This window comes from Scomber japonicus, chromosome 11 (genome assembly GCF_027409825.1).
Source record: "Scomber japonicus isolate fScoJap1 chromosome 11, fScoJap1.pri, whole genome shotgun sequence".
Taxonomy (NCBI): Eukaryota; Metazoa; Chordata; class Actinopteri; order Scombriformes; family Scombridae; genus Scomber; species Scomber japonicus.
In genome coordinates, this window is record NC_070588.1 from 25,571,070 (window position 1) to 25,595,690 (window position 24,621).

The following is a 24,621-nucleotide window of genomic DNA, read 5'->3' on the forward strand; positions in this document are numbered from 1 at the left end:
TCAAACTAAAGAAGACAAGCCAAGAATAAAGCGGGTACCATGGTTAATGGGTGATTTTAAATGCTGCTGTGAATGTACTACTTTTGCCAGTGTGCCAATGACTATGTTGTGGCATGCTAACCGTAGCACGCGTGCCTAAGGTTGCCGACCCCTATCATAGACAGTTGAGTCCTGTTTAGGTGAAGAGCAAAATCTCAAACATAAACAATTCAAAGTTCAGAGTGATAAAACAGTACAAAATAAAGTTATAACATCACAAAAACTTTTATTATTGCTGTTAAATGTTTCTACTGTGGCAACTTAGTTCATAGCCTCAGTGACACGTCTAACAGGTTTGGATGGTGAGAGCAGCTCACAGTGTCAGTGTCGTATTTACTGTATATGTTTAATTCAAGTGTCTGGAGTCTGATTTTTGATCTGCGTTTCTGTTTGTGTGTCGAGACCTTTCTGCTGTTTCATCCACATGGCTGCATACAGACCTCCCTGGACCAGCAGCTCCTCATGCCTGAAAAGAAGCAGTTATAAGAGGAAAGAAAGATGAGAAAAGGTGATGATGATAATAAGAAACCAAAACAACATCTTGAGCTGCTTATTGGATGGTTGAACAGCTTCAGAAACCAACTCCCTACACACCTTCCTATGAGGGGAACTTGGGGCACGTTTGACCACTTAAGTAGACAAACTGACATTATGCTGCATTTATGTCATATCAGAGTGACTATTATTACAAGTATCCACCTTGTATATAGCGTAAACCTCCAGGTTGGAATTATGAGTGTAAAATTTGGATTTCCTTAAAGCTCTGATATATCTGACTTGGCAATAATATGGAAATGTCTTAAAAGCAAGCAAACTTTGACACCTCACGTAAGCCAAAGTCATTAAACCCAAATTTCATGGGTATAATGTAATTTTGTCAACACATCACATTTTAAACCTTCATAAAATGAAGTCAGTCATCATATTACAGTTCCTGAGTCGTCAGATGACATGAAAGCTCAAAAGTCCATAACATGGGAATCTTTCTGAACCCTCCCATCCCTCCAACACAGTGTGAATTTGACATTAATTGGTCGTACAGAGGTGACAAAGTAAGCCTGGTCTGAAACTCTCTCCCATCTTTTTACTATTTCTTGCACAACTATTTCTGTCACATTTGTGTTTAGAACCAAATGCAAGAACTTGGAATTCCCTCTAGGGTAGAAAATGTGTCTCATCCTACTATCACTGCCAGCTCATCACTCCGCCTTCAAGTGTGGCCGTTCTTAACAGCTATAAACACTTTCGCCCATCAATGTGGTCGCACAATCCCTCATATGAACTAGATCTTCTATTTTTTTTCTAGCTTAACTTTTATGTGACTCTCTGATTTTGCTTCCCAGCTGAGCCATTAAGCAAATGTTTAATTTTCCCAAATAATTCATTCATCGTTTCTTTGACTTTTTATGATATTGTGCTTTATTTGATTTGAACACACCTTAAGAGAATCTGTGTAAATCAGCCATGCTTCAGACTACAAACCCATATGTATACCATACAAGTACTCAAAATTTAACCAGCAGCACCTTTACATAGGGATAACAGGACATGTCCAATCTCTGTTGATATTGTCATGGACAAATCTAATCATTTAAAAAACCAGAAACAGAAAATCAGAGCAGTTAGAGGAGAAGGTGAGTCCGGTGTCACTCATAATGTCTTGTGACACGGAAGCTGCTTTAAAAACTAAAGTTGAGCTATTTAAAATCCTCCTGCAGACTTCAACCAACTTTACTATGAATTAATAAAACCACATGTCTGTTACTGTCTGGACTGCCAGACGGAAAAAGAGAGAGAGAGAGTGAAAGAGAGAGAGAGGGTCAGAAATAGAGGATACAGAGAAACGGAGAGCAAGAGAGAAAGAGAGTAAGAACTGATGGAAGAAACAAATGGAGGCTAGCAGGATAGCAGAGAGGGGACAGAGAACAGGAAGGAACATGAGAAACACAGGTGGAAAAAGTGAGAGGGGAGGTTGAGAGGTCAATCTGAGGAAAGAAAATTAGGTTGAGGCTCATGTGTGACCTCAGGGGCTGTACACATCCACACTAAGCCAGCTCAATTTGAAAATGCATGTTTTTTTTGGCCTTGTCCGCCCACAGTAAGCTGGTGGTGCTCTCAAAACTGAGCTTTTCGAAAGTGGTCTCTAGAAGTCATAAAATCTCAAAATGCAAGCACAGACTCTGGAGAACAATGACGTAAACCTACCTAGTCATTAAAGTGTGTGACATTAGAATTAAGATGTTTCTGTCTCCTTTTTCTCTGTGATCACTCATTTTAAAAGTCAATATAGCCAATCACAGTTACATGTTTATTTTTGCTGGAAAACTTTATGATTATAAAATAATCACAAGAGTAGGAGAAGGATTCAAGGGAGGTTTAACTAGCTGAGACTCAGCAGAGGTCTGGCTCAAAAGAGGATGAAGAAGCAGAACCCTAACCCTAACCCTATTACTAAAAGAGTATTTTGTTTTTGCATGTAAACAAGACGTTCATAATTATCTGGCTTGGTGTGGATAGTCTTCGTAAAGCACAGAGACAGCCTGAGGATGGGATGCAGCCTCTTCCTGTGTCATGATACGCTCCCACACAATGAGGCAGCAATAGTGTGTATTTTGACACCGGAGGTTAAATGGGCCTGTCTTATGTTTACATCACAGTGTCAATCAAAAGATGAATGGTTTGGTGCCAACCCTCCCACCCCCCCCACACACACACACTAGCCTGCAGGGATAAACGAAGTCCCTTAAGAGACACCTGCATCCATTGTGACCGCCTCATGTTTTTATTGATGCCTCGGTGTTATTATGAACAATGCTGAATGACCTTATGTTAATCAATGTTCCAACTGAGTATGACTCTGAAGGACATACATATGATAAGAAATATACACCTGTGTGTGTCTGTGTGTGTGTGTGTGTGTGTGTGTGTGTGTGTGTGTGTGTGTGTGTGTGTGTGTGTCTGTGTGTGTGTGTGTGTGTGAGACCTCAGTGAGTGAGAAAGGAAGTCTTCCAACTCATCTCCTATATCAAAGGATTGTATGCATCGGCAGTTAAGTGGCAGCTTTAGTGTGTGTGTGTGTGTGTGTGTGTGTGTGTGTGTGTGTGTGTGTTAGTTTGGTCCATCAGCCTCTGGGGCTGAGACGGATACTAGGGGGGTTTAAGTGTCACACACAAACACACACATAGAAGTTTTGATCTACAGATAACAAATTTGCAAGCACTTAGGACACACACGGTCATTCAGGTGTGTCACACAAGCACACACACACACACAAAAACCATGCACACACACACATATAGGTTACCTTCCTCTCTCTGCAATCTGTCCGTTGTGAACTACCAGGATTTGGTCCGCCTCTACAATAGTGGACAACCTGCAAACATACCAACATTGCTCCTCTTCAGTTCTCATGTTATTGCCTGTTTATATTACTATAGTACTTTTTATATAACCATATATATATATATATATGTCAAATCTATTCATTAGGGATTGTGATATATATATATATATAAGTGCTTTCTATATTTGAGAGGGTGCTGAAATCATCCAATGAATGAACCCACCAAGTCAGTTTTTGGGGGGTAAGTTTCACACCAAACCTTAAACACACCATAGATATATAGATACTCTTAATACAACACAACAAATTTACAACTTGGCAGCGTGGTGTGTTACAGCATGCAACAGCAGGATGGAGATTAGTATTTCATTCTCAGTCTGTTTGTTCTTTTCACAATTTTCTCTTTACTGCAGCTTAAAGAAGCTAGTCTGAATAAAATATTATTTAAATACGAGAATGAAGTGTAGCAGGAGTTTGACCAGTCAGACAGGTAGACTGTAGAGACGGTAAAAGCAGAGGTTGGGAAAGAGGGGTATAAGATGAGGAAATGGGTAAAGAGAGAGAAACACATAGAAAAGGGCAAGTAGGAGGGAGTCAAAATGTGCGGTTGGACGTTGCATATGTTCAGCCGTCTTATAAAACTGAAGTCATTCCTCAGTAATCGCTAACAGAAACACACAAACACACGCATACATCAGTTATGTCATTTATGTCACATACGCGCAGCACAATGATGCTCACACATACACACGAGCGCACGCACAGCTGAGTGGGTCGGTCTGGGAGAACTCTGTATGAACTTGTCTGTAAATTATGAAATATTTATGACCAGCCTCTGATGAGAGTCTGATTAAAGCCACACTCAACGATCTAAATGGCTCTCAGCTCCGGACTCGACCTTGTGATCTGACCCAGTGGGGGATCGGAAAATCATTTCAGAAGTGTTGTGTAAAATGCACAGATGGACGTTTTCAGCAGATGTGTGATTTATAGTGTTTTTCTTTATATTTGTGATAAATGTTTTTGCAAAGAAGCGGTTTTCCTAGGCAATAGAGCTCATGTTCATGCTTCTCCAAACTGCTGGATGTCACTTTAAGCTTCAGTTGAGCCACCACTCTGCTTTAATGTCATCACTGCTATCTTTGGATGGCCCACCTTCAATATTTGATAGAAAACCTCGGTCACAGGTAGAAATATCTCTCCCCGGAGACTGCAGATGTCAAAAGGTTTTTTTCTCCGCTCATTCAGGCTTTTCAGCAAGAGGAGAAAATTGAGTATGTTTATAAGCAGGCAGTATACTCAGGATTTATAGTTCATGTCCTGTTTTTTAAGGTGAGGTTCAGGATAAATTGTATACAGTCTATTTTCATCTCAGTTAGGAAGCAGTGGAGGATAAAATAACTCAGGTCAACCATCCCTCCTGGCTAGATATAAATCTTTACGAGAGAAACTCAGTCTCAGTAAAATACTATAATACTGAAGAAATAATGTTCAGTTGAGGTTTCTGTCCCAACACAGGAATATAAGTAAACAGACAAGGTGAATTTTTCTCAATAACTAATTTTTTATGGATTTTGTCCTGATTGAATAAATGAAAACATAGTTGAATGAAGTTTACAATATTGTAACCGTAGTTATATTAGCACATTTTACATGTTAACATGTCAGCTGTGAAGCAAGATCAGAAATTGTCTAGTCAATGCTGAACATAATTATCCGCTGAAGATTGGGTCTTTAATCTGATATCTGTGGTTGATGTGGTGGAGTCAGCCCACATGATGTCTTCAAAGATTTGGACATGTGTTTTCAACTTTGAGAATTGAGCTGTATATTAGACTGTGTCAACTGATCAGAACCACAATTTATTTCTTGTATTTACTCTGGTCAGCAATAGCAACTGGAAGTTAAGAGATAAAAAACAAGAAGAAACTAAGAAATGGGTGCACATAAGGTCAAAAGAGTCTTGATGTGAAACACCCTGAAGAGTTAAGTAAATAATTTAAACACGTCATTTTTATTTTTAGACATGTAAAATAATTCTGGATATAATATATAATTTATTTCATGGCCATTGACAATTCTCAATCTTGATTGGTTAGCATTGGGGCCTATTCATTTCTAGTAACCGGACAGTATAACCAGACACCTATGACCCAGGTGTTTGTTTTCCAGTTATGAATTTATGTGCAAAAGAATAGCTTATAGATTGAAATATGTTTATTCACGTTTCTCAGAGAGAAGAACAGCTTGGCGTTTCAGCTGCCTCTATCTCAGGTGTCTATTTTTAATCAGTGCTGAGGATGAGGGATGACATCACCAAAACTGTTCAATGAATGAGCGACCCCATTATGCAATTATGATTTTATCTTGAAACTCTTGATTTGTTTTTTAAAATTCAGTGTGACTCTGAACCTAAACAGTTAGCCTACGTGTGGGACTATTTCTTGGCTGGACACAACTTCCTTATGTCTCAGCTGATTGCCTGGCAACCTCACACTGAAAACAAGACTCCTGCAAGAAACCATTCCCAGTTCCTCGCATAGCCTTCCTTAAAACCACATTACACTACCACCCAGACTGTGAGTAACAAGGTGAAGTGCTCATATGTTTGGATTATATCACCAGATAGCTACCAAAATAAAAATCCCTCTATCCAATAGGCAAAGTTGATGAAAAGGAGATTTTAGCTCACCCTTTAAAGTTCAAACAGTGACCTGTGTCCAGTGATTGTGTGTGTGTTTTAATTTAATTGAAGGCAGACGGATTGAGTCAATAAACAGTCCTGATCCTATGACCAGACTCCATCTGGTGTTGCTACTGAAAGATTAAGAAGCCAGTGGATCAACTTATACAAAGACTGCCAGTCAATATAAGGTCTTATCTAGAAAGTAGAGTACACATGACAAAACATCTGCTAAAATACTGAAAGCTCGTCTGGTTGGATCATTTTCAGGGAGAAACAGATCATTAACTAATTCAAACATAACACAAATTGACAATTACTTCCATAAGTTTTACTTGGTTGTATACAGTATTTGCCATTAGTGGTCATCTATCTTATTAGCTACACTTCTGGTTCAAACCACAGAAGTGTTGAATCAAATTCAACAAGCTAAAACAGGAAGTCATTGCACCTTTCCAACAAATAGTCCCATAGGTGATACTGCAAACTGTTATTTTTACTCTTCAGTTTTGTATGGATGAATCAGGCGAGATAAAACATGTTCATTAATGAGCTTTAGAGATGTTGCTAGGCAGATTTAGTCACCTCTGGACAGAGCCAGGCTAGCTGTTTCCCCCTGCTTTCAGTCTTTATGCTAAGCTAAGCTAGCCAGGTGCTAGCTGCAGCATCATATTGACTGTGCACTCATGAAAGTATGGATTTTTTAATTAATCTTGTAGCAAGAAAGTTTATATTAGTTTTTAAGTTTACATAGAGTTTTAAGGAAACTTCAGACTGTGCTTTGGCTTATTTTCACTTCATTTTTGTGCTGAATTGTCATTGTGTTTTTGTTGGTTTGTGGTCAAATACAAGGTTTAAATGTTTATTTTCCAAATGCCAGTAGGTCCAATAATATGAAACAGACAATACAGCGTAACTTAGAGGACTATGATCTCAGAACAACAACAAGTATATCCAAATTTTGCTACAGAGAAGAAAACATGACGTACGCTTCTTGTGGAATCAAACATATGATCTACTAATGTTGTGATGAAACCATGATTTAATAAGGTTAGACATGAAACAAGATCAAATAATATACTGGACGATTACTCTCTATGACCACAGAGGAAGTGATGCAAAATGGGCTCATGTAGTGTAGCAGGAGTCAACACCACAAGCTGCTTCACTCCTGACGTATTTTAATGTCTGCGAGTGTCAGAGCCTTTCAAGTCTTTTCCAATATCGCTCCGACTGCTGAATAACCAGACATCTGTTTCTTTTACTTTTGTTGACCTGTCATCTCGCTTCGTCTCATGTCCTCCGATCAGCTTTTCATTTAATCTCTCCATCCCTCTCTTTGTGTTTGCTGTAATCCTGTTTTCCTTTCACCACAACCCTCCTTTCCTTTCATCTCTTTTACTGGCATTTGGGTTTTCTTTTTAGTTCAGCCCTGTATTACCATCGCTACTGTAATCACATTGTAACAGACCACAGTCAGTCATAGAAGAAAGAGTGTGTATATACGCTCGTGTCCAAAATAATTGAGTCATATCAAACACAATGTTGGACTGTGTTTTTGCTTTGGACTGGCACACATACAGAGAGAAGCAGGGAAAATAAGACTTAGGACAGAGATACTCAAGCTTCACCTGACTGAACCAGGAATGACTGGTGGGCCGAACCATTATGCAAACGATACACTACGACAGGGAGCATTATTTTATTCCCTCGTGGATGAAGCTGCAAAGTTAAGTTTTGCTCTCTAAATAAATCTAATTTTGGTTGTGTTGCTTTCTAAACACTGATTGTGCAACCTTGTTCCAATGCATTTTGCTTAACTGCATTTAAAGCCCAACTTAATTTCGTCACAGTGTTTGGGTTTCAGGTTTTGGCCGAAACCCTCAGAAACAGTACTGTACACATAAAACAAGAGATCTTATCAAGAAGCTTAAGGAAAGGACACAAACAGCTTCCTTTCCAGTGAGACACAGCTTAGTAATAGTCACCTGTGTGCGACCACTATAGTCGTCCTGTTGGTGCAGACCTTGGCCAGTGAAGCCTGGATGTTCCTCTCAGTCTGTGTGTCCAGTGAGGAAGTGGCCTGGTGGACCAAACAACATGTTAGTGGTGTATAATCAAATGAAATACCATTTGTTTCAATGTAAACATCTATGTGGAGAGCAGCAGCAAAATATACGTCGTCTACAATGGGACAATGTGAAACTTGATGTCTGATAATGACTAAAAAAAACTAAAGGAATGTGCCTAATTGTTACACACTGTAAATCATAGGATCAGTCTGACATAGACTCAGTGAGCTTGTTTTCAAATGTAGGCATCCTCGTCCAGGGAGCAAGAGGATCCAAGATCCAAACTAGCTACAATAGTCAAAGATCAAATCACTTTGTTACAATTTACGTTATGTCTACATAGAAAGTGTTCCAGCCATGTTTTTCAGTCATTCATCTCTTGGAACACATATGCCTCTAATTTAATTTGGTTTGCGTTTTATCCATATTACACACACGTTACCACAATCCAAAGCAAATTTAACATTTTAAGTCTATTTTCCTCTGTTTTGAACTACAGTGATTATGTGTTGAGCTCTGAGCACTGCTAAAACATGATCGACCTACATCCAAACAGATGTCACATTGATGTGACCAACTGTACCCCATTTTTAAATTAAGTTTCTTTAAATTTATGAAATCAATCAGTAAAAAGAAAAGGCCTGTCCACAAATACTTACAACTATCTGGTGCCTCTACAGTAGCTTTTTATGATGTGATCTAAACATTAAACTTCCCCTTTGTTCAAAACTGTATTTCGATTTTTCTTCCTTCACTTGTTTGAGTTCCCTGCTCAGAATGATGTATGTGAAGAGTTTGACACTAGAAGGCTCTTGTCTCTGTGCCCACTTTAAATCTGAGTTTATTGTGTCTACCTATGAGTATGATTTGTGACATCCCAACTAGATCGGAGCCAGTCGTGGTCCTGTACGAAACTTACAGTGTGATGTGGAAACTTGAAGCCTCCAGTGCACATACGTTTTTTGTTTTTTTTTATTTTATTTTAAAGGATTTTTAGTGAGGTAATGGAACTTTTTTGTGGACACAAATTATTATTCCAAGAAGCCTTAAAACATGTCTGGAGAGAATCTTTAGCAATATAATAACTGTGTTGCCATGTTTACGTTGTGAAAAATCACAAGTTCTAAAGAAGTACGAGGTGTTGTAAAGAGATGATTCTGCTCCAAGTACACAAAAAATTTGCAGATAAGTGTGTGAACAATGCCACCTGCATTGCAGCCACTTGTCTTGTCTTCTTGAATGAGTTGTTAATATGTCAGTTTATCAGTGCTGTAGCTATGTGTGTAAGTTTCTATATTCAAACCTCATCTAGCAGAATGATCTGAGGGTCTTTCAGGATGGTTCTAGCGATCGCCACTCTCTGCTTCTCCCCACCACTGAGCTTCAGACCACGCTCCCCCACATCCGTTTCATAACCTGGTCACACACAATGCCATCATCACTATCATTATCATCATCATCATCATAGGATTCCAATTGGCAAAATGTCCCGTAACAGAATGCTTTATCACCACCATCATCATTACTGAAACACACACATCACAGCCTGACCCTGAGGTAGCTCCAGTATCCTGGCGTGTATGTCAGCAGCCGTGGCAGCATTCTCCACCTCCTGTTGGCTGGCCGTAACTCGGCTGTAGCGGATGTTGTTGCTGATGGTGTCGTTGAAGAGAACGGTATCCTGGGGAACCACTCCGATGTGTGACCTCAGAGAAGACTGACGCACCTTAAACAGAGAAAGAAGGAGATATTTATTTCAGTAACATTAGTTTTAAACTAATCCATTCATATAGGTGGTTTGTAAATCACTCATCGCTAATAATATACAATATGTGATCGTCAAATATGCAGATATCACTATGAAAACATAACCAGGACGAATTTCTATCTCTACTTGCTCTTTTTCTCTCACACACAGTATATGTCTACATAAATGTTGCATGACTTAAGTCATCTTATACTATATAATGCATGCTGCCCGAGGTCACAGACAGGCACACATGTCCTACACTGATTCCTGCCTGTCTCCTTGTCTCTCTCTCCTAGGCTTTTACATATCTGAGATTACCCACTTACCCTCTTTTTGCCTCTGAAACTTTACATGTTTATTACTTAGCTGTGGTTTATTGTGTGTTATAGACAGATCTTGTATTCTGCCTGAAATAAATAAGGTAAGGATTTAAAGCAAATATTTAAGTCAAGAGAAAACCAGCCTTTTTTAAAGCAAAAAATGCTACAAATTGTCTGGTTAAAGCGTCCTAGATGGGAGGATTTAAAGCTTTTCTGTGTCAGTAAATGACATCACCATGTGCCCTAAGTAATTATAACTCATTTCTCACTTATGTTTTGCTGACAATTTATGGACAAAACAAGGAATTTAGAAAATAATCAGCACATGCATCCATAGTAATGGATGGAGTAAATAATCATTTGTTGCAGCTCTATTTAAAAGTGTGGCTTATTTTTTACTAACACTGATGCAATAAAGGTATTGTGTCAAAGTGAATTTATGAAACCTTTAATGGTATGAATTTAACAGTGGGTCGCTCTATGTTCGATGATAACCAGACCACTCCTGCCTAGCATGGCTGTTTAACATCATGACACTAAGTAGAGATGTAAAGCTGTGCAGATAAATATTTTCACATTAACAATGAATCAAAAGTATAATGTGAAAGAGACTGTTTGTAGTTATGAACAGAGTATTTCAGCATCTTTCAGCTCATTGTTCTGAGTTGTTCCAGCTCAGAACCTTCACTCTTATCAACATTGTTTCCAGGACCAGCCAGCTTGTTTTTTAAGAAGTGAAATATAAAGTTTAATTTAATATTATCAAACACATGTAATAATAATTTTGTCCATACCGCACACCTCTAAGCATACTGTGAGTATGACTGTTCCTCACATAAGTTGATTACAGGAATCTTATTGGCTATTCCCTCAAGAACAAAAATTCTTATTGAACTAAATGAAAACAGCAATACATGTTTCAATAAACAATTTGGCAGAGCTCAGTTAGGCTGTGATTATTGAATAAATGCATGAAAGATATAAGACTTAATGTGGGCAGCAAAGACTGTCAGCAGTGCAGAGAAAGTTGGAAGCAAGTGAACATTGCAACAGTGAGGTGAAAGTCAAACTTTAAGCTGGATAATAAAACTACTCACGATACTGTGCTGTTTTTCTTTAGTTCACTATTTTCAGCCAGATTTTTAAAGAATATTTTTCTCCTCTGCACACTTGTTACATCAGTTGTCACGATCTAACATGTTTTAAATTATCTTCATCAGATGGAAAAAGATCAAAATCCCTAATTGTTACACACTGTGTGATTTAAGCAGATGTGGCCGACCAAAAGGGACTCGGTCCACCTCGCTCTGATTGTTTAAATGTCCAAACCATGTATCAATGAAATAATCGTAATGCATTCCACTTTTTAAAAATGACTCTTTTGTGAATTTTGCGAATCTAGCCCTTGATCTCTTCAGAAATAATTTCCGGTTTTAAATGACTCTTTGGTCAGTGCACAGGACTCACAGCCTTTCCTGTAGAAAGCTTTCCTCCTCAGCCACAACAATACAAATTCCATTTCCTGCACCAGCTTGGTTTGGCTGATAATCACACACTTTCTCTTAATTTGATCTTTGACGTTTACTTTTGGTATTTATTCCACTCAAGAACAACACAGCATCTGTTTCTGATTGAGGCGGGCTGACAGAGCTTTAACAACAAATGTTAGAAAAAGAGAAAGAGACAGATGGAGAGGGAAAAGAAAACAAAGTAGGATAAAAACAAAAAAAGAGCCTTTTATTGTTTTTCATTGAAAAGGGAACAAAAGGAGGAAGTACTTGTGTGAAACAGCTGTTCTCACACGAAAGAAATAATGACCATTAATGTCTAATCTCTAAAATTATGCTGTATTTAAGATATGTCCTCATCGACCTTGTCTACTACAAATTTATGTTTATATATCATTTGCCTTTGCCCAGAATGTTTATTGCTGCCTGGATTATGTTCAGTGGCAGCTGAACTTTCTCAGTCCATTCAGTTTGACATTGTTATATTGCACAAAACTCATTGAGAGCAGGCTGAGGTGGGTGGTTAGATATTGAAAGCACTGGGCTCCACTGCTACTTAAACACTTAAGGTTAGGGAAAGATAATGTTTTTGTTCCATATTAAAGAAGCCAACACATCCTGTCCTATGCTTTTTTTTGTTTTTACTTTATCCATTCAGTTTGCATCTACACAAGTGATGAATGACATTTGTACTTGAAAATGTTTTTCTAAAATTAGAGCTGTTCATAATGTGGCTCTCTTTTCAACATGATAACGTCTGTTTTTCTTTATAGCATGCATTAAATCCAGCAGTGATTCAACATGACACACAGGAAAGGTGTGTGGCCGCAGAACAACAAAAAACAGGTACTTATGAGAAGTGATCATCAGCATGGCTTAACGGGAACTATATTAAATTGAAACGGCTGTTTGGTTCGTTTAATGTCTAAAAAAAGCAAACTTGACTGACACCTTACACAACAAACCGCTGACTCACACCTGCTGTTTGTGACCAGCTATTAGCCTGCAGAGCCGGACTTATCAGGGCTTCACCACATGTGGCTGCCATATGCATGGACACAGAATGATACAGGACAAATGGTCCGGAAACAAACACAGGTCCAAAAGACTGAGATGTGTCCACAGAGAGCAGCAAACTGGACACATTTTAGTTCAGCATCACTCACATGTACGATGAAAAAGGATCAAATGAATAGTTTATCGGCAGAAGAAATACCCTCTCTTTTAATCACATCTACTATTTTACTTTACAAGATTAAAGAAGTTTAGTGATGACAGCCAATGTGCTCCAGTGCGCACCCTTTTCTGTCCCTAATCTGAGAAGCACCTGATTGAGTTGCACGTTGCTGGGAGGTGAGTCAAGAGCCCCTTTTTCACACCAGATCACAACCCTTGACACCCTCTTCAAATGAATTAATTAAATAAAAGACTTGACTGAGCTAACTCATACTGCCTCATTTTAGCCTCAGCTGAACTTAAGAATGTCTTGTTGCATGGAATGAGGACTTTGGTTTTTGACACTACTTATTAAGGTGCATTGTGTAGAATTTAGTAACATTTAGCAAAACAGATTCAGCAGAAATTGAATATAACCATCTTTTAATTAGTGTATAATCACCTGAAAATACAAGTCATTGTGTGTAGGGCGGGTCTTCTATCATGTTTTTCCTGCCGTGTTTCTACAGTAGCCCAGAATTGACAAACCAAACTGGCTGTAGAAAGGGCCTTTTGCATTTTTCAGTAGGTACTGTAGGTTCTCCTACATGCATGGAAGATGAGGGTGGGGGTTGAGGTGCTATTCGTTTGGTTGCAATCTGTAACCTCGCCGCTAGATGTCACTAAATCCTACACACTGCACCTTTAAGATGCCCTAATAAAATCTAAACCTGTCCTTTAAACTGCTAAAAAGAAAGATGCTACATTCTGCACACTTCTGTGGGCATCAGACTACATTTGGTGTGAGACTATTATTGTTAAGAATCATCTATTAACCTGTCTGTTATAATTAGATAATAAGTTGTGTTTTTTGGAGAGTTACTTGTTAGAACTGTTTTTTTAGACAGAGCCAGGCTAGTTGTGTCCCCCTGGGTGCAGTCTTTATGCTAAGCTAAGCTAATTACTTGCTGACTCCACCTTTACAGTTTGCATACAGTATACAAATTACATTTTTTTCATTCCAAAATGTTCAAATATTCTTGCAAAGATTTTTGCATCCAATTGCATTAGACTTCTCAGTATCTCAGTATACTGACCATATTTTTGGAGCAGAATTTAAACTGAAGATGAGATTAAATGACTTGTTAAGACGGACAATGTTTCAATGTGTAAAACAGGCCAATGAGTCCTTTGATCATGACACATTAAAAAAAGTATTTATAGAGTGCAACATGAAAGGAATGGTGGATTTTAATGGAGTGACAACAGGCAACATGTGAAACAGATGGTGTGTAAAAACAGTTGGCATCAAACCCAGAGCTCCACACTCTCCTCACTTCGTAAGGAAGGTGAGACTTTATGAACACCTTCTGATCCAAAATCTTTCATTTTTTATTCATCATAAATATCTCTCAGATGAGATTGAGCTGTTAAAAGGAAATTAATGTGCAATTTAATAGTTTATTTCATTGTGGCTGTTCTCTGTTTCACCTCTATAATTCTTCTCAATACTAATAACTCACAGATGATCACATAATGTAGCTATTAAAAGGGGCATATCATGCACATTTATAGGTCTATGTTAATATTCTGGGGCTTTACTGGAATATTTATTATTATATTCATTTATCTTCTACTGAGCTAGGCTATCTGCTCTTGATGAGGGATGGTTGGCTCAGCAGACTTCCTGGCAGCTCGTGACGTTACACCCCAACAAATGATAGTTGTAGGATTTCACTTCTTTTCTGTTTTTTTTTAACTCAAAATGGTAACTTCTACAATACATCAGTACATGATTCAGATAGAATCCAATCCAAAATATGCGGACAATGTGAACAACCCATGGAACAACCTTAGCAACAAGTAAACCTTTGGTAAAGCTCAGGTTCAATAAGCAAGCAATAACCACAGCCCCAAAACATACGCCTCTTTGACTCTTAGTGTATGTTGTTGCTGCAATACACAAATATTACAAAAGCTAACATCTTGTATTAAATCTTCAGAGACTTTTAATTTCAACATAGAAGTGGGGGTTTTCCAACATGGTTGGTGGTGAACTTTGAAATCCTCTGCTGTTTGAGATATTTTAACCACAGTGTGCTTTGGAACAGATTTCTAATTCAGCTATGTTTACATAATAATTTGTTTGGCCAATCATGTTTTAAGGGGGAAACATAATCACCGCCTGGATTATTTTCCCTGACAAGGTTTTTGTCATGGACTGTCTGTGTTTTTGGACTTTTTGTGTTTAGGGATTTCTGGACTTTTTGTTTTTTTGGGGTTTTTGGTTTTGTTTATTGCAGATGAGGGAGGTTGAAGTGTTGTATATTTGGGTTATGTTTCCTGTGTGTTCTGCTGGTTTATTGGATTGTTTATTGGTTTTTGGTTTTCCCTGGTTTTTCCCCTGAATATCAAGACTGCCCTTTCCACCGCATGTCCCTCCACACCTGTCCTACATCAATCCTCATTAGCTCTGACCTGCTCCCAGTGTCTTCCCAGCTAATCAGCTTCTTCCCTGTTCCCCTGTCCAGTAACCTGGCCCCCATTCCCTTATTAGTTCAGTTTGTGTTTTTGCCCTGGTTTTCTGATCAGTCTTTGTTGGATCCTTTGGTTTTGTTCGGCCCTCTTCTGTCAGCTCAGTATTCTTTAAATTTTTTCCTGGATTTGCCAGCTTTATTTGTATTGTCTAGTACAGTATGTGCTTCCTCTTTTGTTGTGCATTTGGGACCATCTCCTGCTACTTCATGATAGTTTTTTTCTAGTAGTGCTACATACATGTACTGCAAGCAAGTCGTAGGGCAGGCATGTTAATCAAATCTCGTGCTTCAAGTCACCATCTATTCATTCACAGCCAGGACCTTTCAAATAAACAGTGTCCATGTACTGGGGATCGTGAGTGCTGCACACGCAATTATTTCCAAAATGACCACCAGCACACTTACTAGGGGGGTTGGATTCAGTGATTGAGACCATAATTACTTAAAATAAAGTAACTATATAGTATTTCTAGAGAAATTGATGCCTTTTGAATGAGAGTCAGTTGGAGCCAGGGATTGTTTTGGAGCCAGCATCTTATGGACGTCAGTGGCATTGCACTTTAAGGTACTTCCACACTGGTTTCAGCCTCAAGGTGTGGTGGTTGTTGCTGGGTTCAATATCAACAATTTGCCACTTGCCAGATAAGTTAATTAACAAAGTTAAATATAAAATTATATATTTAAATCTAATATATTTAAAAGTTTAAATATCCAGGTGGCGTTTTCTTTGTTACAAAATTGATTTTCTGTTGTGAATTTACATAAAAGGAATTTCTGAGACACATGTTTGGTCAAAGCATGCTGCTGAATGTATATACTGTTTGTATAGTAAATATTTTCTGATCTTACTGGGATAAAACATATGATGACACTATACATGACTGTCAGTGGATGAAGAGAGAATTCATGGAAAAATGCTTTGTGAATCTTAATTGAGGCCTCCAGAAAAAGCAGAGGACATTAAGGACTTTTACCACTTCCTGCTCCTCCTCCTCCTGGAGAAGTTTACAAAGTAGGATTGACAAACAGTCTGACTTTAATTAAAGAAAATACCACATGTGTGTTTGTGTGTGTTGATTAAATGGTCCTCTTGCAGTGTAATTACAGTATAAACGAGCGTCCTCATAATCATCACCAGCCTCTTCATCTGAACAGCATGTTGGTCATGTTGGTCATACTAAAACAGGTGTCAGTGTGTGTGTGTGTGTGTGTGTGTGTGTGTGTGTGTGTGTGTGTGTGTGTGTGTGTGTGTGTGTGTGTGTGTGTGACTGTTGTGAACTGCCTGTGTTGTTTGGTCTTTATTGAGGCTTTTGGCAAATCATAAACAGAGTTACTTCAACTACAAATAAATGGGCTATCTTTACACACACACAAACACACACACACATCTGGCGTCTGGACTCGTTGCTACATTATTCACAAACCTTTTACTATGATTTATTCACAGTGTGACTGGAGCTCACACACTCAGCCCAGCTGTGTGTGTATGAGAGGGAGAGTGTGTGAGAGGGAGAGAGTGAGAGAGACAGAGAGAGAGTGAGTGAGAGAGAGTGAGTGAGTGAGAGAGGGAAAGTGGAAAACAAGGTGCGTGAGGCAAAAGCAGAAACAGCAATGCAGAGTGAAAGACAGAAAGACAAAGAAAGAACGAGAAACAGACTTTTGAATGAAAGAGATAGAAAGTGAAAGATGTACTTTGAGTTTGAAGGAATAGTTTGACATTTTGGGAGTTTGATGGGATTGACAGTATGAATTTTAACTTAGCTTAGCATAAAGACTGAAAACAGGGGAAAACTGTTTGCCTGGCTCTGTTCAAAGATAATAATATCCACCTACAAGCACCTCTAAAGCACATCAATTAAATAAAAACTAAGGTATAAAAATGACAATTAGTGGTTTTATGGAGGTTTACTTTTATGAATGTTTCTTGGCTGGGAGTAGTGACTTGTTAGAGTCTCTGTTAGTTGCCTGGCAAACTCAATCTCAGTTTTTGAGACTAGAGACTTTCAAATTGGCACAAAATCTTCATTTGTGTCTTCACACTGTTGCCAAGTTTGTCTTGACCTTTTCACTCTCTCATAAACATGTTTAAGCCCAGTGTAAGATGTTCTTGAGTCTGAGATCATTCTTGAAAACTCCACAATGTACGTGATGTAAACATGTTCAAACGTACACTGTATCATTCTATTCAGTCCTATGTAATATTGGTTTGGCAGTGATGCATACCCTTTATGATACTAAATCTTATTTGAACATTCTGTACTACTTTTTTGGTTTTCTCAGCTGAAAAGAACTGATGCCAACGGCTGCCTCAAAGAAGACAAATTAATCTGCAAACCTGGAAGAATTGTTGGCAGTAACAGTTTACACAGTTTGTAGTTAATGAGTTAAAATGAGCAAAAGTATGGTCCTTAAAGCTGCTTGATTTGTGATGAATTTAAGTTTTGCCTGTGTGTGTGTGTGTGTGTTTGTCGTGTGTCTGTGTGTGTGTGTGTGTGTGTGTGTCTGTGTGTGTGTGTGTGCGTTTACCCTGGAGATGTCCTGACCGTCGATGCGGATGCAGCCACTCTGAGGGTCGTAGAATCTGAACAACAGACGCAGGATGGAGCTTTTGCCTGATCCAGATGGACCAACCTGTGCTCACACACAAGTTAAGTTTAAATATGGGTGATTTCTTTAGTAGAAAAAGTAAAGTAAAGTACATTAAAACCAAAACTATCCACTTAAGTACAGTTAGTGAGTAAATCTGCCAAACTGATCCATTAAATAAGAATTTACATACAATAGGAACGCAGATGTAGAAACATACCAGAGCAATTGTCTGCCCCGCCGCCACCGTAAAGCTGACATCTCTGAGAACCTCAGTGCTACACACACACACACAGACACACACACACACACACACACACACACACACACACACACACACGCACACACACACACACACACATCAGACAACAGTAAGGATCAAGAGGATCTGAACTCTGGTGGTAATGTCTGAAAATTGATAGTTCACATCATATATGTTCACTATGAAGTGGTTATTTTGGCCTCATCCAATGCATTTGTAATGCTATAAATATAAAATAATTGCCAGGGAGCTAGCCAAGTATTTACATGGCTTTACAAATGTAACAAGGCTGGAAGATTCATCAATACGTCTTCATATATAATTTTTATGTGAGGCCTGTAGAATAAGTCTTCAACATTTCTGTAACATCTTTATTTCATTTGATTGTTTTTATGTGGCTTTGTTTGTGCTCTCGAATCGTATTGAATCAAACTACAGAGAAGTGGCTTTCAGCTGTGAATAGATTTGTTATTGGCTACACACCCTGACACGTAGCTGAAAGAGACTCTGTCAAATTCCACCTGACCTGCTGTGAGCTGCAAGTCCTGCGCATCCTCAATGTCCTGCACCTGGAACAAGGAGGAGGAGAAGGAAGTTTAAAGATTTGACTGATTCTACAAGCCCTGATATTATACTTTGAACTTTGAAATCATTCGTCCTGGTTGAGCTTGACATTTCATTCTCAACTTTGGATGCAGCAAAAGAGCTCAGGATGATGGAAAGTTTAGAATTGAGCTCTATGACAACTCACTATACATGAACATGTGATATAAGGGAGTAAAAAACTGAGGAACAAGCTAGAAAGTGGACGTTGAGGGTTGTGTTTTTTTGGTCAACTTGTATGTCATGCTCAACAGAAAAAAAAACATTATTTGTAAGAAGTATTAGCAATATTATATGAAGAAGAAAGCATGATGAGAGGAGGAAGAAGAGAACAAAGCCCTTTGTTGGGCCTCGACATCAGCACATGGGAAGCCTGATTGGAGTTTTATTTGCCTCCTCAAACAAAGGAAAGGGCACCAGAGGGCCCCTTCAGACCCTTCCCCCAGGACTTAGGTCAAATCACCCGACGTCACTTCCATTTCCGCTGACGTCACAGACGCTTCAAAAGGCAGAGGCACGCGGTTGCCGGTTTCTTTCTCTTTTCGTTTCCCTTTTGACGGTCTACGAGTGTAGGCGTGGCATGCCTGCTGTCCCTCTATAACGGCAGGGACTACAAAAGATAGCGACGCGTGTGTGTTACCTTTCCCCTTTTCTCTTTCGGAGCTTCCTCACCTCGCAGGACGAGACGAGAATTTCCGCGTTCACCTGAATTCAACTTGAACGACTCCGCGAGCACCACTGACGACCAGTCACGCCGCTCTCAATTGAACCTGCAGAAGGGAGGATAAGTTACAAGATCAAGTAACAAGATCTCTCCATGTCGTAGATCGTCGGATAACTTCTATGCCTCGCCATCCACCAATTGTCGACATGTCTGAGGTTTTCCGCGTCACCAGTGGGACCTAACGCCGTTAGCCTCAAGGAATCAAGACGAGCCGTCTGGAAGGACAGCGTCGGATTTTACTAACAGACCTTAAATCATCATGCCATAAATACATCGGTAAATCAACAAATTGTAAGAGGTTGTTCGTCTGGGCAGAGCTACTTGTGTGTGGTAATGCCAGTTAGCATTTTATCACTGCTGTATAAGCTTGTGTATTGGGACCGTTTGTTTGCTAGACTCTGAGGAGTCTGATTACGTTTGTTGTCAACTGCTATTTTGTGTTTATCCCGTCAGGGTCAGTGTTACAGCCACCACTAAGGGATAGTAAGTCCCTTGTGTCGTTCAACCATCAGTTGGCGCATGCACACATCTTCACTGTGCACATGCGTAGCTGTAGATAAAAGTGGCTGCTTTTATCTCTCCGCGTCACCTCGCCAAACCGGCGGTCTGCCTTTCTGTATTTATTCAGCTGCTTGTGGTTTAGCGCCACCTTGAGCAAGACGAAACTGCTTTGTTAGCCAGCATCAGATAGCACGTGTACACAGCCTCAACACTGTGCGCACATTTGTCTGTGTACAAAGCTTGCCATCACTCTCTCTCGCTCTCTCTCTCTCTCTCTCTGTCTCTCTCTCTCTCTCCCTCTCTCTCTCTCTCTCGCCGCTGAGCCAATGTGTTTGGGAGGGTTGACCACAAGTCAGCGCTGTTGCGTCATTTTGTCTAGTGGATACGGCCCCCATATCCGCCCCTCCTGTTCTTGTGTGACGATACCCCTTTGCGGAGTCTGCCATCTTAAAACCCCACGCTCCTGGACACACTCACCTGCACCCACACACACACACATACACCCATCGCTACACACACACACACACACACACACACACACACACACACACACACACACACACACACCTGCCTATTTTTTTTGTGATTATTGTGCATATGTTATTGTGATAAGTGGCTGATAGAATAGTCAGAGATCGGACTCTAATCCTTCATTTCCAAAGTCAGGCTAATTTGACTGTTTGGTTATTAGTCCCGGTTTCCGGGTGGTGTCCCAAATTAATAATAACAATTGATAATTATTTCATTTCCTTTTAATAATTAATAATTATTTATGATAATTATTAATCATTATTAATAACCAAACACTCTCAATCTTGCTCCCATCATTTCTACATTTTTCACCATTTCCTCTATTCTGAAACTGGAATCCAAACATCTTCAAAACAGAAAAGTTTGATTATAGCTTGACGATTTATCACCATCAGTTTTTTTCACCCTCTCTCCTCCCTGACCTTCCTCCTCCTCCACCTCCTCCTCCTCCTCCTCCTCCTCACTGACTCCCTTCGCCTGCAGCTTCCCAAGCCTAAGAAAGAGGCCGCTGTGTTTTTAAGGTGCTCTAATGCTTTTGTCTACATTCATGTGCCTGTTTACCATATCAAGGGCCTGTGAATGTAGGAGCCTTTAGTGAGGCAGCCGGAGGACGCCTTTTCCCACCAACGCGCGCGCACACACACACACACACAAAGACAGACGTACACACACAGACACAGACTCTGTATTTTAGTATGTGTATGCGCACAAAGACACACAAACACACAAAGTCACACACAAACACTTGTTGACCTCCTAATCCGCTGACCTCTGACTGTGTGAGTTTCTGTTTTCAAGCAGGACCAAAGCGGACTGACTCTGATAATTTTTTATTTATTTATACATATATAGTTATTATATTTTAATTTACATTTGTATATCTCTAAGCCCTCTTTATATATTTTACTTCTAAATATTAAAATATGTAATTAGTTTGGTATTATTTAGATATAAATATAAATATTCATGTCTAAATAATGCTTTGGCAAAAGTAGCTTAAAGTGTTATTCCTCATGCTCATAATAAAAGCTTTAATACTAATAACAGTAATGATTTACTTAATATTATAACACATTGACTGAAAAATAATAAATTAGCTGCATTGTCTTTAACTCTGCTTCAGTCTAATTTTCATTATTATCTCAAAGGAAATTTTGTTTGAAGTCAGGTAAATATTGAATACATTAAATATTGAGAATAAAGGAACAGATATCAGCTGTATCAACTACTCATCTCTCTGATTATTAATTCATGTCTTAATGAATGAATAATTGCTCCTGATTTAATAATCGATCTCAGTTTTATTCATTAGAGCACAAATGATTAAATCCAGAGCTGACTGGTTGTTCTTCCTCTCTGTAGAAGTTTGTAAAATCCTCTGTTGTTTATTTAGTTGAGATAAAAAAAAAAAAGTCAAAGGCTGAGAACTCTTCATACATTTTCAACCTGTTTTGAGTGTGATTAACAGTTTGTGAGGTGGCTTTTCAAATACAAGAGCTGGACTCTGCCTTCCTGCTGAAGTGTCCTTGACACTGAATCCAGGTCCTGACCTGATGTGAAGGAGGAGAGGCAATTTCGGCAAAATTGGGCTCAGTGCTTCCCTCACATCTGCTGTATTTGATGACAAGTAACTATTTTGCTCACTAAACCTGCCTGGATTGATTTATGATTAAATCAGCAACAGAGTTGCTTTTTTTTCAATTTTTCATCAACCAAATAATTGTAATCATAATGTGGTATTTAAGCATATGAACATCAAAGTAAAGCACATCAGCTGTTGAGTTTATGTTAGCACTGACTTGGTTCTGTTTCATGACTCACCTCTTTCTGCACTGTCAGCAGAGCCAGCATGTTCTCCATGTCAACAAATGAGCTCTGAATCAGCCTGTAAAGAAGCAAGAAGCACTTTTATTTGTATAATTAGAAGCAGAAACAGCAGCAGCTACAGTAGTACAAAAATACAATCACCAGCATTTAATATGCAGTGTTGTTACTATAAAGCACCCCTCAAACATACATCCTGTACTGCAGTGGTCTCCAACCTTGCTCCTGGAGAAGTAGTGTCCTCCCCACTCTAGAACACCTGATTCTAATAAATAACTCGTTATTGTTGATGATTTTTAATTATGCAGCCCATACGTCAGTGGAGAGAGTAGACAGAAGTCCAGGATGTCTTGTGTTGAAAAAGTTTATTTACTTGATCAAGGAGAAGTGAATGAATGATCAGAACACATTATGTTCTGATGCTTCCTTCAATTCTGACGTTTCTGTCCTCCAGGGATAGACTTTAAACCACACAGATAATGCCACAGGTTGAGCCATGCCCAAATATGGGCAGATCCAACACATTTACAGCATACAGAATTTAGTCTACTGGACTACAGATAAAAACATTGCTTTGACGCCACTCAGGGCCTTTGTCCTCCATCTCACAGGGTCCACAATATCCAACCTCTGACTACAGTTACTTCTACTCCATTCAGAGAAACAGATAAACACATATTTGACCTTGGCTGATATAGCAACACTATCAGGCTGCCTCCTGTTTTCCTCAAAAGGAGCAGACTTACTGCCTACTACTATCTCAAAGAGAGACAGTGTCTCCCAGTCAAGATTTGGGGTGTATTTCGCAGTGACCGCAAAGCCTAGTTTGACCCAGTACATGCCAATGATTGATGTAAATTATGGAAAATTCAAGTTCAACAGTTATCAAGTCTTTGACAAGCGTCAGCTGCTTGATTAGGAGTTAATACTTAGAATCAAGTGTGTTAGAGTGGGGAGATACCTAAAACATGCAGGGCAGTAGCTCTCCAGGAGCAGGGATGGTGACCACTGCTGTAGTGTATGTTTGTCTCACCTGTAGTAGGTACCAAACCAGTTCAGAGGAGTGTACAGTTGGATGATGTAGGTTCCAAACAGAACATAATCTCCAACCTGAGAGGGAAAGGAAAGACATAAAGCTCCTAAACATTAAACACTATAATCAATAAGCAAAGCAGCCAGTAAAGTTGGCGAATGAGTCAAGTTTCTTGTCCTTTTTTATGTGCATCATTAGCAGTGAGTTCATGTATATAAAAACAAAAAAAGCAAAGTCATATCCTGATCACTGGGAATGTTTACTGGTCATTAAGAGAGAGCCTGAGTCATGAGTTTATTTCTGATTCCCTGAAGTAATTCACAATACACCAAAGTAGTCTCAGTCTTAGTCTAACTAATCGACATGTCTCATGTCCAAGTCACTGTGGTCAAGTTCATGTCTCTAAAACCATATCTGAGTCATTGAGATCTACTTCTGCTCCATGTATCTGAGTCACTGAGGTCACAGCATCAAAGATGTCTCTTAGTCTCATTCACTCTTCACTGATACCTGGAATTGTCCCTTGGAGACCAGGTAGGCGCAGAGCAGAGATCCAGTGAGCAGTCCCGACCCTATGATGACATTCTGTGTTTGGTTCAGCAGTGCGAGGGACGCTGAGCTCTTCCATTCACACCGCTACACACACAGCACACAATTTATTGAGCTTCATTTAAAATAAAGAACATTGAAAACAACTAGAGCAAGATTTAAAAATTGATTATTTGAACTACAACAAAACATACTGCTGAGTTTTCATCTTTATATTTACATGTGAAATAAGCAGGTACTGAACTTTTAGTGTCAAGTGATGTCACTACAATAACTTGACAGCAATAAAAGCTTACTTGATATTTCATAATGGCTTCCTCAAAGCAGCGGACTTCATAGTCCTCAGCGTTGTAATATTTCACCTGCAAAAAAATAAAACAAACCCAGTGTGTGAAGACTGGAAAGCAAAGAGTTATCTGTCAATGAGCTTTGTGTGTATGTGTGTGATATGTGTGATGATGATATCTACCGTCTCAAAATTGAGCAGCGAGTCTACGGCTCTGGACTTTGCATTATTGTCCTGATTGTTCATCTCTCGCCTATATTTTGTCCTCCACTCTGTGATCAGGATGGTACACGCTGCAGATGTAAAATGGCAATT

The 24,621-nt window shown here is 39.2% G+C and overlaps 1 protein-coding gene across 1 annotated transcript in view; it reads right to left on the reverse strand.

The window, feature by feature from the left end:
• Positions 1 to 390: 390 nt before the first annotated feature.
• Positions 391 to 24,621, reverse strand: part of abcb6b (ATP-binding cassette, sub-family B (MDR/TAP), member 6b) — a 31,067-nt gene continuing 6,836 nt past the window's right edge. The window contains exons 7-19 of the mRNA XM_053328287.1: positions 24,490 to 24,599; positions 24,317 to 24,382; positions 23,982 to 24,107; positions 23,472 to 23,548; positions 22,436 to 22,499; positions 18,739 to 18,824; positions 18,214 to 18,271; positions 17,934 to 18,038; positions 9,689 to 9,863; positions 9,441 to 9,553; positions 8,054 to 8,148; positions 3,344 to 3,412; positions 391 to 505 (exon numbers count right to left, since the gene is read on the reverse strand). Of these exons, the coding sequence (XP_053184262.1) occupies positions 391 to 505; positions 3,344 to 3,412; positions 8,054 to 8,148; positions 9,441 to 9,553; positions 9,689 to 9,863; positions 17,934 to 18,038; positions 18,214 to 18,271; positions 18,739 to 18,824; positions 22,436 to 22,499; positions 23,472 to 23,548; positions 23,982 to 24,107; positions 24,317 to 24,382; positions 24,490 to 24,599 (1,259 nt within the window). The remainder of the gene's footprint in view (positions 506 to 3,343; positions 3,413 to 8,053; positions 8,149 to 9,440; positions 9,554 to 9,688; positions 9,864 to 17,933; positions 18,039 to 18,213; positions 18,272 to 18,738; positions 18,825 to 22,435; positions 22,500 to 23,471; positions 23,549 to 23,981; positions 24,108 to 24,316; positions 24,383 to 24,489; positions 24,600 to 24,621) is intronic.